The 17,534-nt window shown below is 47.6% G+C and overlaps 1 protein-coding gene across 2 annotated transcripts in view; it reads left to right on the forward strand.

Annotated features, from left to right (window-relative positions):
• Window positions 1-17,534, forward strand: part of trappc11 (trafficking protein particle complex subunit 11) — an 87,236-nt gene that overhangs the window by 168 nt on the left and 69,534 nt on the right. Inside the window, exons 2-6 of one of the 2 annotated variants that reach the window (XM_033018521.1) lie at window positions 87-134; window positions 8,930-9,156; window positions 10,453-10,622; window positions 13,058-13,128; window positions 17,285-17,399. In XM_033018521.1, the coding sequence (XP_032874412.1) occupies window positions 8,953-9,156; window positions 10,453-10,622; window positions 13,058-13,128; window positions 17,285-17,399 (560 nt within the window). In that variant the 5' untranslated portion in view covers window positions 87-134; window positions 8,930-8,952. Of the gene's footprint in view, window positions 1-47; window positions 139-8,927; window positions 9,157-10,452; window positions 10,623-13,057; window positions 13,129-17,284; window positions 17,400-17,534 lie in introns of those variants that run through there. The other variant, XM_033018522.1, reaches the window with a different exon arrangement.

Consider the following 17,534-nt stretch of genomic DNA (forward strand, 5'->3'; position numbering starts at 1 on the left):
GACGTGTTGCGTCACGAAACGGCAGGCACGTCACGTCACGTCATGACGTATGGTGTTGTGGTGCGGCCCAAAGATCTCTCCGCTATAAGATCTTTGGTGCGGCCTGAGGGACAGAGCGGCGGCGGAGCCAGGCGGTGAGTGAGGAGGGGGTGAGAGTGAGGACGAGGGAGAGTGGGGAGGAGGGTGAGGGAGGAGAGTGGGTGAGGGGGAGGGGAGTGAGGAGGAGGAGGGAGGGGAAGGAGTGAGGATGGACATGTGGATAAGGGGGTGGGGGAGGGAGGGAGGAGAAGGGGTGGAGGAGAATGGAGGAAGGGGATGACGGAGGGTGGGGAGAGAGAGTGAGGGAGGGAGGATCGGCATGTGGAAAATGTGAGCGGGAGAGAGGATGGCGGAGGGAGGGAGAGGGAAAAGTGAGTGTGTGAGGAGAGGGTGAACGAGGGGAAAGGAGACTGAGGTAGGAAGTGAATCTGAGTGAGGATTAGAGAGTGAATGAGTGTATTGGTGGAGAGGGGGGAGGGGAGAACAGGGAGGGAACCGGGGGAGGGGTTAGGGGTGAATGGAGGGGGGGAGGGGGTTCTGGGAGTGGGTATGGAGATGGAAGGTGAGGGGAGAGGAGGGAGCGAGGGAGAATGGGCTGGGTGTGGGGAATAGGGGGATGGGCTGAGGTGAGGGTGAGTCCCCCACATCAAGAACTGCCTCCGGGGAGGCGAGTGAGACTCTACCTACACCATCATTCCACTCCGTCAATGACTGTCCCAGTAGATGGGAGGGAACCTATACAGGGACCAAGAGCAAAATACTGGCCCACTGCCGGCGACTTTCTCTGGGATGGGGGAGTGAGGCTGACTCCGTGTCCTTGGATAGGAGTGGGCTTCAGTCCTAATGTTAGTGATTGTCTGGGTTTGCGAGCTTGATTTAAGGGTGAGGTTGGATAGGCTGGGCCCTATTGTCTTTGGAGCGTAGGAGGCTGAGGGGTGACCTTTTTGAGGTGCAGAAGTTCATGTGGGCCATGGATAAAGTGAACGCTCACAGTCTGCCCAGGGTAGAAGATTCTAAAACAAGAGGGCATGGACTTGAGGCGAGAGGGAAAGATGGGTCAAGGGCTGAAGAAGGGCCTCGACCCGAAACGTCACCCATTCATTCTCTCCCGACATGCTGCACGTCCCCCTGAGTTACTCCAGCATTTTATGGCTATCTTAGATTTGAGAGGGACCTCAATGGGAACATTCACCCAGAGAGGTAGCCCATATGTGCACTGAGCTGCCAGAGAAAGCTGCAGAAGCAGATATAATTATGATCTTTTTTGAAAGGCATTTTGACAGATACAGTGCCCTCCATAGTGTTTGAAGTGTGAGAAGTTTGTATTGTGCCGCATGTATCTTAAAATAAACAAAAGTATAGGAATCATTTAATGCAGTTACAGTGCCCTCCACAATGTTTGGGACAAAAACCCATCATTTATTTATTTGCCTCTGTACTCCACAATTGGAGATTTGTAATAGAAAAAAGTAAAATCGCATGTGGTTAAAGTGCATATTGTCCGATTTTAATGAAGGCCATTTTTATACATTTTGGTTTCACCATGTAGAAATTACAGCAGTGTTTATACATAGTTCCCCCATTTCAGGGCACCATAATAATAATAATAATAATGGATGGGATTTATATAGCGCCTTTCTAGAATACTCAAGGCGCTTTACATCGCATTATTCATACACTCCTCAGTCACACTCGGTGGTGGTGAGCTACTTCTGTAGCCACAGCTGCCCTGGGGCAGACTGACGGAAGCGTGGCTGCTAATCTGCGCCTATGGCACCTCCAACCACCACCAATCACTCACACACATGCAAAGGTGGGTGAAGTGTCATGCCCAAGGACACAACGACAGTATGCACTCCAAGCGGGATTCGAACCGGCTACCTTCCGGTTGCCAGCCGAACACTTAGCCCATTGTGCCATCTGTCGTCCCTAAACATACCATAATGTTAGGGACACAGCAATGTCATATAAATGAAAGTAGTCATGTTTAGTATTTTGTTGCATATCCTTTGCATGCAATGACTGCTTGAAGTAAGCGATTCATGGACATCACCAGTTGCTGGGTGTCTTCTCAGACCTGTATTACAGACATCTTGGAGAACCCTTCAGGCTGGACCGCTGAGCCTGGGGACTGTACATTAGCCAGTAGGATAGTAGGGAGAGGGGGCCGAAGGCCCCTGTGCTTCATTCTGACCTGAAGTCCTGCCCGACGGCCACGTTTCCGGACACAATGGAGGCTTCCCCTCTCTAACTTCTACAGGTGCACAGTAGAGAGCATGCTGACCGGTTGCATCGTGGCTTGGTTCGGCAATTTGAGCGCCCTGGAGAGGAAAAGACTACAAAAAGTAGTAAACACTGCCCAGTCCATCATCGGCTCTGACCTTCCTTCCATCGAGGGGATTTATCGCAGTCGCTGCCTCAAAAAGGCTGGCAGTATCATCAAAGACCCACACCATCCTGGCCACACACTCATCTCCCTGCTACCTTCAGGTAAAAGGTACAGGAGCCTGAAGACTGCAACAACCAGGTTCAGGAATAGCTACTTCCCCACAGTCATCAGGCTATTAAACCTGGCTCGGACAAAACTCTGATTATTAATAACCACTTTCTGTTATTTGCACTTTACCAGTTTATTTATTCATGTTTATTTACTCATATGTATATCATGGTATATGGACACAGTTATCTGTTTTGTAGTAAATGCCTACTATTTTCTGTGTGCTTAAGCAAAGCAAGAATTTCATTGTCCTATACAGAGACACATGACAATAAACTCACTTGAACTAATAAACATACAATAAGCAACAAAGCATAGCACAACGAGTTAAGATTGATATAAAATAAGATGCAGTTGTTGCAGTTAAAATGAGTAAGCTAGTTTAAAAAGATGGGTTTTAAGAGCAGTTTTGAATTCTGTCATGGAGTCCAGTATGCGGATGTGAGGGGGTAGTGAATTCCAAAGTTTAGGTGCAGTGTGAGAGAAGGCCCTGGCACCCATTGTGCTGAGGTTGATGGATGGGAGCGCCAGTAGACCTGCTGATGAAGGGAGCAGGAGGGGGTATAAGCCTGAAGGAGGTCTGTGAGATAAACTGGAGAAAGGTTATGAAGCGCTTTAAATGTTGATAATACAATTTTATAGTTAATCCTTTGTGACACAGGGAGCCAGTAGGGATGTGACAGGGAATCAGCAGGGGTGTGACATGAACAGTGGACTTTGAGCGTGTGATAATCCGTGCTGCAGAGTTCTGGGTGAGTTGAAGTTGATGAATAAGTTTGTTGGGGATGCCTGCACGGATGGCATTACAGTAGACAATGCGTGATGTGTCCAAAGCATTGACTAGAACTTCCATGGAGTGTTGTGTTGAAGCAGGGCATAGCCTGGAGATGTTTTGTAGATGGAATAAGGCAAACCGGGAGACATTGTTTATATGACTGGAGAAAGAAGGGTACTGTCCAAGATAACACCAAGGCTCTTAACCTGTGTGGAGACTGGTATGATGGCTTCAGCGAAGGGGAGTGAACAGATAATGGTTTTTGAGAGTGTAGATTTAGAGGAGTAGCTCAGTTTTACTACTGTTATGCTTGAGGTAGTTGTTTGTCATCCATATCTGTATCTCATGGAGACAGGCAGTGAGAGTACTGGAGGGGACAGTAGAAGCAAAGATCCTATAGCAAGCAAGGTAGATCACTTGACGAAAAAGACGTAGTACGGTCATGGGCAGATTCTTGGGTAATTTTCGGCCCCATTTCCGTAACCGACTTCCGTCTCCGCACCAAAGATCTCATAGGATACTAGTGCGGAGACAGAAAACGGTTACGGAAACCTCCTCGCAAAAATAAAAGTTATTTGGGGAAAATCTTCTCCTCATTTTCAGAATTATAATTTATTAACACAAACTGTCTCCCCCCCCCCCCCCACCCCAACGCTGATTACAATGCGGGTCGGGTTACTGAAATGGATGAAAAAAAGGCCCACGTTCCGCTCCGTTGCGTACTACACGTCAGCCCATTGCATTTAGAAGGAGTGGTCTATCTTGCTTGCTATAGGATCTTTGAGTAGAAGTGTGCTTAGTGGACACATAAAGCTGAGTATCATCAGCATGACAATGAAAATGAATACGATGGTGCAGAAAAATGTTGCCAAGAGGGAGGAGGTAGATCATGAACAGGAACGGCCCCAACACTGAACCCTGTGGGACTCCGTGGTGAACTATGGAACTTTCTGACCGGTAATTCTGAATCTGTATAAAATGTGTCCTACCTGCAAGGTAGGAGGCAAACCACTGATCCACAGTGCCACAGACTCCAATGCTAGCCAGACGATCCATGAAGATCTGATGGGATATAGAAACATAGAAACAAGGAAAATAGGTGCAGGAGGAGGCCCTTCGAGCCAGCACCGCCATTATTGTGATCATGGCTGATCGTCCCCAATCAATAACCCGTGCCTGCCTTCTCCCCATATCCCTTGATTCCACTAGCTCCTAGAGCTCTATCGAACTCTCTCTTAAATCCATCCAGTGAGTTGGCCTCCACTGCCCTCTGTGGCAGGGAATTCCACAAATTCACAACTCTCTGGGTTTTTTTTTTTCCCTCACCACAGTCTTAAATGGCCTCCCCTTTATTCTAAGACTGTGGCCCCCTGGTTCTGGACTCCCCCAACATTGGGAACATTTTTCTTGCATCTAGCTTGTCCAGTCCTTTTATAATTTTTTATGTTTCCATAAGATGCCCCCTCATCTTTCTAAACTCCAGTGAATACGAGCCGAGTCTTTTCAGTCTTTCCTCATATGACAGTCCCGCCATCCCAGGGATCAATCTCATGAACCTATGTTGCATTGCCTCAATCACAAGGATGTCCTTCCACAAATTAGGAGACCAAAACTGTACACAATACTCCAGATGTGGTCTTACCAGAGCCCTATACAACTGCAGAAGAACCTCTCTACTCCTATACTGAAATCTTCTTGTTATGAAGTATGATATAATATCAAAGGCTGCGGTGTGGTCAAGGAGGATAAGGATACAGAGTAGACCGGAATCAGCTGCACGGAGGATGTCGTTGGTGAACTTAACCAGGACTGTTTCAGTGCTGTGTTTGGGGCGGAAGCCAGATTGGAATTGTTCAAAGATGTTATTGTTTTCAAGGTAGGTCTGTTCAAAGATATTTGTTTGAACTTGAGCAGATAGGATGTGTCTATACACTTCAGAATTCATTATACTACCATCAGCAGTTGTATCATCAATAAAGATAAGTGAGCCAGTACCTTCAGCAGCCATACATGCCCAGGCCATAACACCCCCACCACCATGTTTCACAGATGAGGTGGTATGCTTTGGATCTTGGGCATTTCCTTCTCTCCTCCATACTTTGCTCTTAACATCACTCTGATATAAGTTAATCTTCGTCTCATCTGTCCACAAGACCTTTTTCCAGAACTGTGGTTGCTCTTTTAAATACTTCTTGACAAACTGTAACCTGGCCATCCTATGTTTGCAGCTAACCAGTGGTTTAAATCTTGCAGTGTAGCCTCTGTATTTCTGTTCATGAAGTCTTCTGCAGACAGTAGTCATTGGTGAATCCACACCTGACTCCTGAAGAGTGTTTCTGATCTGTCCGACAGGTGTTTGAGGATTTTTCTTTATTATAGAGAGAATTCTTCTGTCATCAGCTGTGGAGGTCTTCCTTGGCCTGCCAATCCCTTTACGATTAGTAAGCTCATCAGTGCTCTCTTTCTTCTTAATGATATTCCAAACAGTTGATTTTGGTAAGCCTAAGGTTTGGCTGATGTCCATTAACAGTTTTATTCTTGTTTCTCAGTCTCATAATGGCTTATTTGACTTTCATTGGCACAACTTTGGTCCTCATGTTGATAAATAGCAATAAAAGTTTCCAAAGGTGATGGAAAGACTGGAGGAAAGACTAGGTGCTGAGAGCTCTCTTATACCTGCATTAAGGAGGCAATTAAACACACCTGAGCAATTACAAACACCTGTGAAGCCATGTGTCCCAAACATTATGGTGCCCTGAAATGGGGGGACTATGTATAAACACAGCTGTAATTTCTACATAGTGAAACCAAAATGTATAAAAATGGCCTTTAATAAAATCTGACAAAGTGCAGTTTAACCACATGTGATTTTTTTCTATATGTCAAATTGTGGAGTACAGAGACAAATAAATAAATGATGGGTCTTTGGTCCCAACATTTGGAGGGCCCTGTATATAGGTAGGAAGGGTTTTCAGAGTATTGTGTCAAATGCAGGCAAATGGGACTAGTCCAATATGCCAACTTGAACTCTGAATGACAATAAAGGAATCTAATTCTAATTCATCTAATTGGTCACTTGCTCTCCCCTGGCCTGGCCAATGTCTGTTGTGTTGCTAATGTTTAATTTGATAATTGTCTTGTAAAAAGTTTTGTGATATTGTAACATTATGTTTAGTTCGGAGATACAGAGCGGAAATGGCCCTTGGGGCCCACCGAGCCCGCACCAACCAGCGATCCCTGTACAATAGCACTATTCTGCGCACACTGCACAAACAATTTACAATCTTTGCCGACGCCAATTAACCTACAAACCTTGTATGTCTTTGGAATGTGGGAGGAAACCGTGGGAGGAATGTGGGAATGTCGGAGCACCCGGAGGAAACCAACGCAGGTCACAGAGAGAGCTGACACACTCTGTACAGCACCTGACATCTGGATTGAACCCGGGTCTCTGGCGCTGTAAGGCAGCTACTCTACCGCAGTGGCACCGTGCTGCCCAAATTATTGCTGATAAAGGCAATATAGAAACACAAAGCTGTAGCTGTTTATGTAAAGTCTCTCCATCTTATTACATTCATCATGGTTCAGGGATAGACACAAAATGCTGGAGTAACTCAGGCAGCATCTCTGGAGGGAAGGAATGGGTGGAGTTTCTGGACAGGACCTTTCATAACCCTAATGCAAGGTTCTGGGATGTTGGTTGAGCTTATTTTAATGAGGCTTATGCACATCTAGAGGGATGGAAGTCATTTCTAACCAAATTAAGGGAAAGTTGAATACAATAACCCAACCAGAAATATTAAACAGAAGCTGCAAAAACTCAGTAAGTTTAAAAGGAAATGATCAACAAAGATTAATGCTCCATGCAAATGGTGGCTGAAGAATTATATTGGAGGATAAAGAAATCAAGAGTCAATAGACAATAGGTGCAGGAAGGGGCCATTCTGCCCTTCGAGCCAGCACCGCCATTCAATGTGATGATCATGGCTGATCATCCCCAATCAGTACCCCGTTCCTGCCTTCTTCCCATATCCCCTGACTCCGCTATCTTTAAGAGCCCTATCTAGCTCTCTCTTGAAAGCATCCAGAGAACCTGCCTCCACTGCCCTCTGAGGCAGAGAATTCCACAGACTCACCACTCTCTCCGTTCTAAATGGCTTACTCCTTATTCTTAAACTCTGGCCCCTGGTTCTGGACTGCCCCAACATCGGGAACATGTTTCCTGCCTCTAGCTTGTCCAAACCCTTAACAATCATATGTTTCAATGAGAAACCCTCTCATCCTTCTAAACTCCAGAGTGTACAAGCCCAGCTGCTCCATTCTCTCAGCATATGACAGTCCCACCATCCCGGGAATTAACCTTGTAAACCCACACTGCACTCCCTCAATAGAAAGAATGTCCTTCCTCAAATTAGGGGACCAAAACTGCACACAATACTCCAGGTGTGGTCTCACTAGGGATATGTACAACTGCAGAAGGACCTCTTTGCTCCTAAATTCGATTCTTCTTGTTATGAAGGCCAACATGCCATTCGCTTTCTTCACTACCTGCTGTACATGCATGCTTATTTTCATAGACTGATGTACAAGGACCCCCCAGATCCCGTTGTACTTCCCCTTTTCCCAACTTGACTCCATTTAGATAGTAATCTGCCTTCCTGTTTTTGCTACCAAAGTGGATAACCTCACATTTATCCGCATTAAACTTCATCTGCCCACTCTCCCAACCACCCTGCATTCTCATAGCATCCTCCTCACAGTTCACACTGCCACCCAGCTTTGTGTCATCTGCAAATTTGCTAATGTTACTTTGAATCCCTTCATCCAAATCATTGATGTATGTTGTATATAGCTGCGGTCCCAGCACCGAGCCTTGCGTTACCCCACTAGTCACTGCCTGCCATTCTGAAAGGGACCCGTTAATCCCTACTCTTTGTTTCCTGTCTGCCAACCACTTCTCTATCCATGTCAGCACTCTACCCCCAATACCATGTGCCCTAATTTTGCCCACTAATCTCCTATGTGGGACCTTATCAAACGCTTTCTGAAAGTCCAGGTACACGACCCTAGTGTGTAGGATGGTACTAGTGTACGGGATGATCTGCTTGGGCAGGATAGCCTGTTTCTGCGCAATATCTCTAAACTAAATAAAAAATAAATGCATTTTCTGCCTTAAGTGCAATATCCCATTGACTTGCGATTGTAATATGTTTGAGAAGGAACTGCAGATGCTGGAAAAATCGAAGGGAGATAAAATTGCTGGAGAAACTCAGCAGGTGAGGCAACATCTATGGAGCGAAGGAATAGGTGACATTTCGGGTCAAGACCCTTCTTCAGGCTGATGTGCGATGGTGGGGGCGGGAAGAAGGGTGTGGGGTGGGAAGAAGGATGGGGGGGGGTCCCACATCAGAGTGAAGAAGGGTATCGACCCGAAACGTCACCTATTCCTTCGCTCCATAGATGCTGCCTCACCCGCTGAGTTTCTCTAGCATTTTAATCTACCTGCGATTGTAATAACATATGTTTTCAGCTGTAGTGTTGAAGAAGCCGTGTAACTATGCGACCTTTCCGCCCATCTCTTTGTTACTAACCCAACTACTTTTTTTTTTAAATTTTAGATTGTCCAGCATCTATCTGGAAAATGAGGCCAACGCACTGGGACTTTCCGCTGGAGCTTTGTTGCCGACCCATGGCGTTTGTAGCCCTGACGGGCCTTGATGTGACTTACAATGCCGTTCACCGAGCCATCTGGGACGCATTCTGTGCCAACAGGCGGGCTGACCGAGTTCCTATATCCTTTAAAGTTCTTGCTGGAGATCACGAATACCCAAAATGCAAACAAAGGGTAAGACTTTAGTGGTGGCATTATCGTTTTGACTTTTTAGACTTTAGTCTTTAGAGATAAAGTGTAGAAACGGCCCTTCGGCTTACATAATAATAATAATAAATTTTATATTTAATGGGCGCCTTTCATACAAAATCTCAAGGACACCTTACATAGTAATCGGAATAAAAACATATCATCGGAGTAAAACAAGTAATTAAAGACATCACAATGACACAAATTAAAAACAGAATTCAATCCAAAAACAGAAAATCAAAAACACAGTGTGAAGAGAGAGCAGCGGCAACCAATTCGTGCCAGCGTCCACTCTCTCTTCACGGCAGCCATCTTGGACACAGACCTACAAGACTACAGTTAGACAAAAAAAAACATAGACCGCGCCGACCAGCGATCGCGCCATACACTGGCACTATCCTACGCTCGGGGGGACAATTCACAATTTTACCTACAAGCTTGTGTGTCTTTGGTGTATCTGAAGAAACCGGAGCACCCGGAGAAAACCCACGTGGTCACAGGCAGAAAATACAAACTCCGTACAGGCAGTACCCGTGGTCAGGATCAAACCCTTATTGCGATAAGGCAGCAACTCTACCGCTGCACCTACTGGGCCCACCCTATCATCTTGTACCAAAATTCCGAAGATGAGAGGGGTTAAATTGTAAGGAGATGTGCGGGGCAAGTTTTATTGAGGCCGCTGAGTGCCTGGCACGCGCTGCCAGGGGGTAGTGGAAGCAGATATGATAGTGGCCTTTAAGAGATAGGCACATGGATATGGAGGAATATTGATTATGTGCTGGCAGCTGAGAATTGGTCTTGGCATCATGTTCGGCACAGAACTGTGGGCCACGGGCCGGTTCCAGTGCTGTACTCTTTTATGTTCTTGTATAGTCACAGATCTTAAAATCTTGTCATGTTCGAGGCTTTGAAAATGAATCTGTATCAAGCTCACAAAGTCAAAGTACGTCCACTTTTGCCCGTCGGAACCCAGCACCACTGCATCGCTAATATTTTAAACTATTTAATAATAATCTGCCGGGCTGGGATTCTAGAGCCCCGGCCGCAGGGGGCAAATTCCACCCGGCAATCGGCCGTGGAAGTCCCGATGAGGTTGAGATCGGTCGCCTCACACGGCCTGAACACCACGTTCCGGGGTGGGGTGGGGGGGGGGATTTCAAGCGCGCTCTCGTAATTTTGTCTGGATTAAAGGAGGTGCCGGAACCACCATTTGCTGTACTTGTGATGTTCTTGGTTTAACTAAACTTTTTTTGCTGATTATTGCCTTCCTTCCCTTTGCAGAGGACTGCTTATGAGTGGTACATTCCAAAAGGCATCCTTAAAACAGGCTGGATGAACAAACATCTGAACCTGGTGCCGGCACTGGTGGTGGTCTTTTACGAACTGGACTGGGACGAGGCCCAGTGGAAGGAGAAACAGTCTGAGTGTTCCACCAGAGTGGAAATTGTCAGGTAACGTCCCTCCTTGAGTACGCTCGCCCTTGCACTAGTTCTGAATTTCCCAGTTTTGCATCAAGGGGCAAATTTACAGAAGCTATTTAACCTATGCCTAAGGGACTTGGGTGGAAGCCAGAGCACTCAGAGACAAATCCACGCAGGTCACGGTGAGAACGTACAAACTCCATACAGACAACACCCGTAGTCGGGATGGAACCCGGGTCTCTGGTGCTGTGAGGCAGCGACTCTACCGCTGCATCACCATGCCGCCCCTCGTGGAGTGAACTGGTGGATTGAGGGGTGAGGGCAGAAGAAGAGAGAGTGGGGTAGCTGGGGTGAGGGGTAAAGTGGGGCGGGGGGGGGGGGGGGGGAGGGGGGGTGGAAGCCAAAAAAGGGGCAGATGGAGTCAGGAGAGGGGAGGTTGAAAATGGAGACGGTGGAGGTGCCCCTGTCCCATTTAGGAAACCAGAACGGAAACCTCTGGTGACCTTGTGCCCCACCCAAGGTTTCCATGAGTCGCCAGAGGTTTTGTTCACTTGCCTGGAAAGCCTCGACCGAAGCGTGAGTTGCATCTACTGACCAAAGATCCTACAGGATCTTTGCTACCGACCGCACAGGCACACACACACACACACACACACACACACACACACACAGACACACATCGCGAAGTTGGGGGCCAGGGACAGCGGAGGAGCGCTGTCTGCACGATAAAGAGGAAGGTAAACGTCTGCCACAGAGCACGGTAAGTCCTTTAGAGAGCACGGGAGAGAAGGGGAGAGAGAAGGGGAGAGAAGGGGGGCTGGGAGAAGGAGTGGAGACAGTTTTAAGAAGTTTAATAAAGTTAGCGGGCATTTTACCTTCCGGCGGATCTTCTGGGTCCTGAAAACCAAAGATCCTATAGGATCTTTGCTGAAAACTCCAATGAGCCAATCAAAATGTTCGGTCAGCAAAGGAGATTGCCTTCGACTTCCTGTAAGTAAACAGCAACCACACTCCACTGGCTTCGACCAAACGGCACCTATTTTTAGTCAAAGCCGGTTTGATTTTGTTGAAATAATCACAGGAACATAGAAGAAGCCTCGACTACGCGGAAACCACTTTCGACCATTAGGGAGAGTGACCAAAACCTCCGGGAACCTCACGGAAACCTTGGGTGGGGCGCAAGGTCACCAGAGGTTTCCGTTCAGTCTTCCTAAGTGGGACAGGGGCATAAAAGATGCTATTGCCCAATCTACAATGTAAGGTGATAATGTGACCGCTTGGAGAGGATCTGGTGAGTTAGTGCATAGTTAGTTGGTCGATTGAACTGGGTGAAGGGGGAAACGTCCAATATAATTTCACCGAACTCCATGCAAAACAAAGAATTTCACTGTGTATGAAGGAACTGCAGAGGCTGGTTTAAACCGAAGATAGACTCAAAATACTGGAGTAACTCAGCGGGACTGGCAGCATCTCTGGGCAGAAGGAGTGAGTGATGTTTCGGGTCGAGACCCTTCATCAAACTGACGTTAGGGCGGAGGGAGATACAGATATAAGGAAGTGTAAGGTGTGAAAACAGGGAAAATGGAATGGAGATCAAGGAAAGAATTATGTAATTTGTTGTTTCGTTGGTTTGTAATTTGAAATTTCATTCAGACCGAAAGGTTGGAATGACAAATAAAGGAATCTAATCTAATCTAAACTTGTAATTTGTCTGTAAACTTGTTTTAACTGTAAGGTGTCCTTGAGAGTCCTGAATGGCGCCCATAAATAAAATGCATTATTATTATTATTATTATTATTATTAATAATGTAGAATGGATCATTATAAGATGGGAGAAGGTAACAAAGCAAACAGAGATAAAGAGATAAAATGTAATCGGAGACAGTAAGACTGGTCGGAGAACTGGGAAGGGGGAGGGATGGAGAGAGTATGAAAGCAAGGGTTACTTGAAGTTCGAGAAGTTAATGTTCATACCGCTGGGGTGTAAGCGGCCCAAGCGAAATATGAGGTGCTGTTCCTCAAATTTGTGTTGGGCCTCACTCTGACAATGGAGGAGGCCCAGGACAGAAAGGCCAGTGGGAATGGGAGGGGGAGTTAAAGTGTTCAGCAACCGGAATTTCACTGTTCCTGGGTTCCATGTGACGAAGTCTCATTGAAGCATTGACGGGGACAAAAAATGGTGATGGGAGGCAGGGGGGATGTCTTTAGTCAGAGGGTGGTGAATCTGTGGAATTACTTGCCACAGACGGCTGTGGAGGCCAAGTCATTTGGGTATTATTAAAGTGTAGATTGATAGGTTCTTGATTAGTAAGGGCACCAAAAGTTAGGGGAGAAGGCAGGAGAACGGGGTTGAGGGGGACAAATAGATCATAGCTGTGATCTAATGGCAGATTAGACTTGAAGGGCCAAATGGCCTAATTCTGCTCCTCTGTCATTCTATAAACTGTGTATTTTATGCTTCCAGGCAAAGTTTACATGGAAGAAACACAAAGGTTGCTGTCGTGCTGATACAGAAGAAGACTCCTTTACCTCCAGGTATTTTCATGGCAAATTTTTCCAACATCGGGCAGCTCAGTGGCGCAGCGGTAGAGTTGCTGCCTCACAGCACCAGAGACCTGGGTTCGATCCGGACTACGGGTGCTGTCTGTATGGAGTTTGTACGTTCTCCCCGTGACCCCGTGGGTTTTCTCCGCTTGCTCCGGTTTTCACACAAACTCCACAGACGTGCAGGTTTGTTTGTAGGTTGATTGGCTTCTGTAAATTGTAAGTTGTCCCTGGTGTGTAGAATAATGCCAGTGTGCGGGTTTATTGATGGTCGTTGCGGACCTGGTTGGCCGAAGGGCCTGTCTAGTGGCGGCGCGGCTCTGGCTGCAGCGGCTCTCCGGCAGTCCTGTTTGTTTTGTGTTTTTTGGGTTGTTTATTTTCGTTTTGGTTAGTCTAGTTTTGGTTTTTAGTTTCTGTTTGGGGGGGGGGGGTTGAAACGGGGCTTGCTGTCTCTCCCTGCGGGGGAATGCGACTTTTATGTCGTATTCCCCTTCTCTGCCTCCGTCTGCGCTGAGGCCTAATGGCGGAGCTGGCGACCTCGAGGCTCAGGAGGCAGAGCCCGCCAGGACTCGCACTGAGCTCGCTCCCGTGAGGGCAGCCCGGCTCGGGGCTGGAACAGGGCTTCCGTGAGGGGCTGTGACGCTACCGTGAGGACGGCCGGCCCGAGGAAGGAACGGTGCTCCCGTCGGAGTGGCCGAGCTCGGGGAGGTACGGCGCTCCCAGCCCGAGGGAGGAGCGGCGCCCAGTCGGGGCGGCCCAGCCCGAGGGAGGAGCGGCGCCCGGTCGGGGCGGCCCAGCCCGAGGGAGGAGCGGCGCCCGGTCGGGGCGGCCCAGCCCGAGGCTGAGACGGTAACGGCACTCACGTGAGGGCGATCCGGCTCGGGGCTGGAACGATGCTCCGGTGGCTTGCACGGTGGTCTGGCGGCGGTGACCTGAGTCCGGGGTTCGGCCGCGGGCCAGCGGCTGCGTCAGCAGGACTGGTGAGCGGCAGCTTCGACCACCCCGGGCCGCGGTGTTTGAGCCGCGGGACAGTCGTAACATCGCCCGGGGGGTATCGCCTCAGCGCAGAAGGAGAAGAGGAGGGAAGAGACTGGAGACCTAAGACTTTTGCCTCCATCACAGTGAGGAGATGTTGGGTGGACTCACTGTGGTGGATGTTAATATGTGTTTATTGTTGTTTTTTATTGTATTGTATTGTATGTATGACTGCTTCAATTTCGTTCAGACTTCGGTCTGAATGACAATAAAAGGCTATCTATCTATCTATCATTAATCCCTAAAAGTAAAAAAGTTCTTTTAAAAAAAATAAAAAAATAAAAAAATAAAAAAAAGTTTCCAAAGTGTATGTGCAGCCTTTGGAGTGTGGGTGGAAACTGGAGCGCCCGGACAAAACCCATGTGGCCACAGGGAGATTGTACAAACACCTGACAGACAGCACCTGTAGGCGAGGATGGAACCTGGGTCTCTGGCGCTGTGAGGCAGTAACTCTACCTGCTGCACCACCGTGCTGCCTCCAGATATCATTCTGTCTATGATCTTTCCAATAGACAATAGGTGCAGGAGTAGGCCATTCGGCCCTTCGAGCCAGCACCGCCATTTACTGTGCTCATGGTTGGTCATCGACAATCAGTACCCAGTTCCTGCCTTCTCCCCATATCCCCTCATTCCGCTATCTTTAAGAGCCCTATCTAGCTCTCTCTTGAAAGTATCCAGAGAACCGGCCTCCACCGCCCTCGAAGGCAGAGAATTCCACAGACTCACAACTCTGTGTGTGAAAAAGTGTTTCCTCGTCTCCGTTCTAAATGGCTTACCCCTTATTCTTAATATTTAATATCTGTTCTGAATTTAACTGTTCCCAGTGATCAACTTACCTGTTTAGAGATTGTCCGCATGATTATCTCAGGGGCATCCCACTGCAACTTGGCAAGCTTCTCTTGTTCTCTGTTTACTGGTATGTGGTATCTGTTTCGAAACACAGTGCTGGAGGAACTCGGCGGGTCAGGCACCATCTGTGGAGGGGATGGATAGGCGACGCTTCGGGTCAGGGGACCTCTTCAGACTCAGTATTAACTCTGTTGTCTTTCTACAGATGCACCCAGACCTGTTGAATATTCCCAGCATGTTGTCTCTTTGTTTGACTTAGCTTAGTTTAGTGCAGAGATATAGCGCGGAAACAGGCCCTTCTGCCCACCCCGCCGACCAGCGATCCCCGCTCACACTGTCCCACACACACTGGGGCCAATTTACAATTTTACAGAAGCCAATTAACTCACAAACCTGTTTGTCTTTGGAGTGTGGGAGGTAACCGGAGCACCCGAAGGAAACCCCACGCAGGTCACGGGGAGAACGTACAAACTCCGTACAGACTGCACCTGTGGTCCGGATCGAACCCACGTCTCTGGTGCTGTGAGGCACTAACTCTACCGCTGTGACACCATGCCTACTTCTGGGCACATTGTAACCTCTTGGTATTTAATAGGACATTTATCAATTTTGAGTAAAGGACCTGTCCCACTTGGGCGTCATTTACGCTACATCATTTAAGCGTCACAACGCATGCGTCGTGACGCGCACGTGATGCGCATATGGTGCGTGGTGACGTAGGCAGTGACGCGCGGTGCCCCAGGAATTTGGGATGTACAAAATCTTTGCGCGCTATCTGCGTGACGTGCAAATGACGCCCAAGTGGGACATGCCCTTAAAGTTTCAGACCAACGATCTTTCAACAAATGGGTTGAGATAAGAGGAGGAGAGTGTAAGGGAAATATCTGTGACTGGGTGCAGACCAAAGCCGACAAGGTAATAATCACCTGAAATAGCAAAGCAAACAGGGACAGAAGAGATTTTTTTAAATTTAAAGATGAAAAAAGGAAAACCACATTTGTGATGAGAGGGAAACAAGGGTGGTGAAGGGCCTGTCCCACTTACGCAATTTCTTCGGCGATTTGCCGGCACCCGTCATAGCCGCAGCAGGTCTCTGAAATTTTTTAACATGTTGAAAATCCAGCGGCAAGCAGAAAAAGGCACGACCTTTTGGGCGACTACTCACGACCATACATGTGTGTCGCGTGGTGACGCCTGTATGGTCGTGAGAGTCTAGCAACGGAGGTCACAGCCTCAGAATAAAAGGGCGTGCCTTTAGAAAGATGAGGGGGAATTTTAGTCAGAGGGTGGTGAATCTGCAGAAATAATTGCCACAGACAGCCGTGGAGGCCGTCAATGGATTATTTTTAAGGCGGAGATCAACAGATTCTTCATTAGTACGGGTCTCGGGTTATGGGGAAAAGGCAGGAGAATGGGGAAAAGGCAGGAGAATGGGGTTGAGAGGGAGGGATAGATCAGCCATGATTGAATGATGGAGTAGACTTGCTGGGCCGAATGGCCTAATTCTGATCCTAGATATTCTGAACTTATAAACCTATACTATGCAAAATGTGTGGTTATTAAATGTGTAAAATGCAATGCAGGATTTTACCTTTCTGGGATTTCATTGCCAAAGAAATGTGCAAATTCCAAGATGTCAAGCATCCTCATTGCATTTTAGATCAAACACCTGCATTTTAGGGTGGCACTGTGGCGCAGTGGTAGAGTTGCTGCCTTACAGCGCCAGTGACCCGGGTTCGATCCTGACCTTGGGTGCTGTCTGTACGGAGTTTGTAAGTTCTCCCAGTGACCTGCGTGGGTTTTCTCCAAGATCTTCGGTTTCCTCCCACACTCCAAAGACGTACAGGTATGTAGGTTAATTGGCGTTGTAAATGTAATAATTGTCCCTAGTGGGTATAGGATAGTGTTAATGTGCGGTGATCGCAGGTCGGCGTGGACCCGATGGGCTGAAATGGTCTGTTTCCACGCTGTATCTCTAAAACTAAAAAACTAAAGACCTGGGTTCGATCCTGACCTTGGGTGCTGTCTGTATGGAGTTTGTACGTTCTCCATGTTTGACCGCGTGGCTTTTCTCAGGGTGCTCCGGTTTCCCCCACAAGATAAATTAATGCGGGTTTGTAGGCTAATTGGTTTTGGTAAGTTGCAAAATTGTCCCTAGTGAGTGTAGGTTAGTGTGTGGAGATCGCCGGTCGGCGCTGACTTGGTGGGCCGAAGGGTCTGATTCTGCGCTGTATCTCTAAGCTTTCCACTTATTGCTTCCTAGGTGAGGACTTAATCGCCTCAGAAAGAGCAGCTGCATTGTGCAATGCCTGTGACCTATCGGGAAAGTCCTTATTCGTACTGCCACACACGGACCATCTGGTGGGATATATAATCAGGTAAACTGGCTTGTATTAACTGACCAATTCCCCATTTCCTACTCCCTAATTGTAAAGTTGTACTTATGTTAAATGTTCAACGTGTTCTCTTGCTTTACCAATGATGTATCTGTACTGTGAAGGGCAAACTGTGGG

The sequence above is a fragment of the Amblyraja radiata genome, chromosome 3, assembly GCF_010909765.2.
Source record: "Amblyraja radiata isolate CabotCenter1 chromosome 3, sAmbRad1.1.pri, whole genome shotgun sequence".
Taxonomy (NCBI): Eukaryota; Metazoa; Chordata; class Chondrichthyes; order Rajiformes; family Rajidae; genus Amblyraja; species Amblyraja radiata.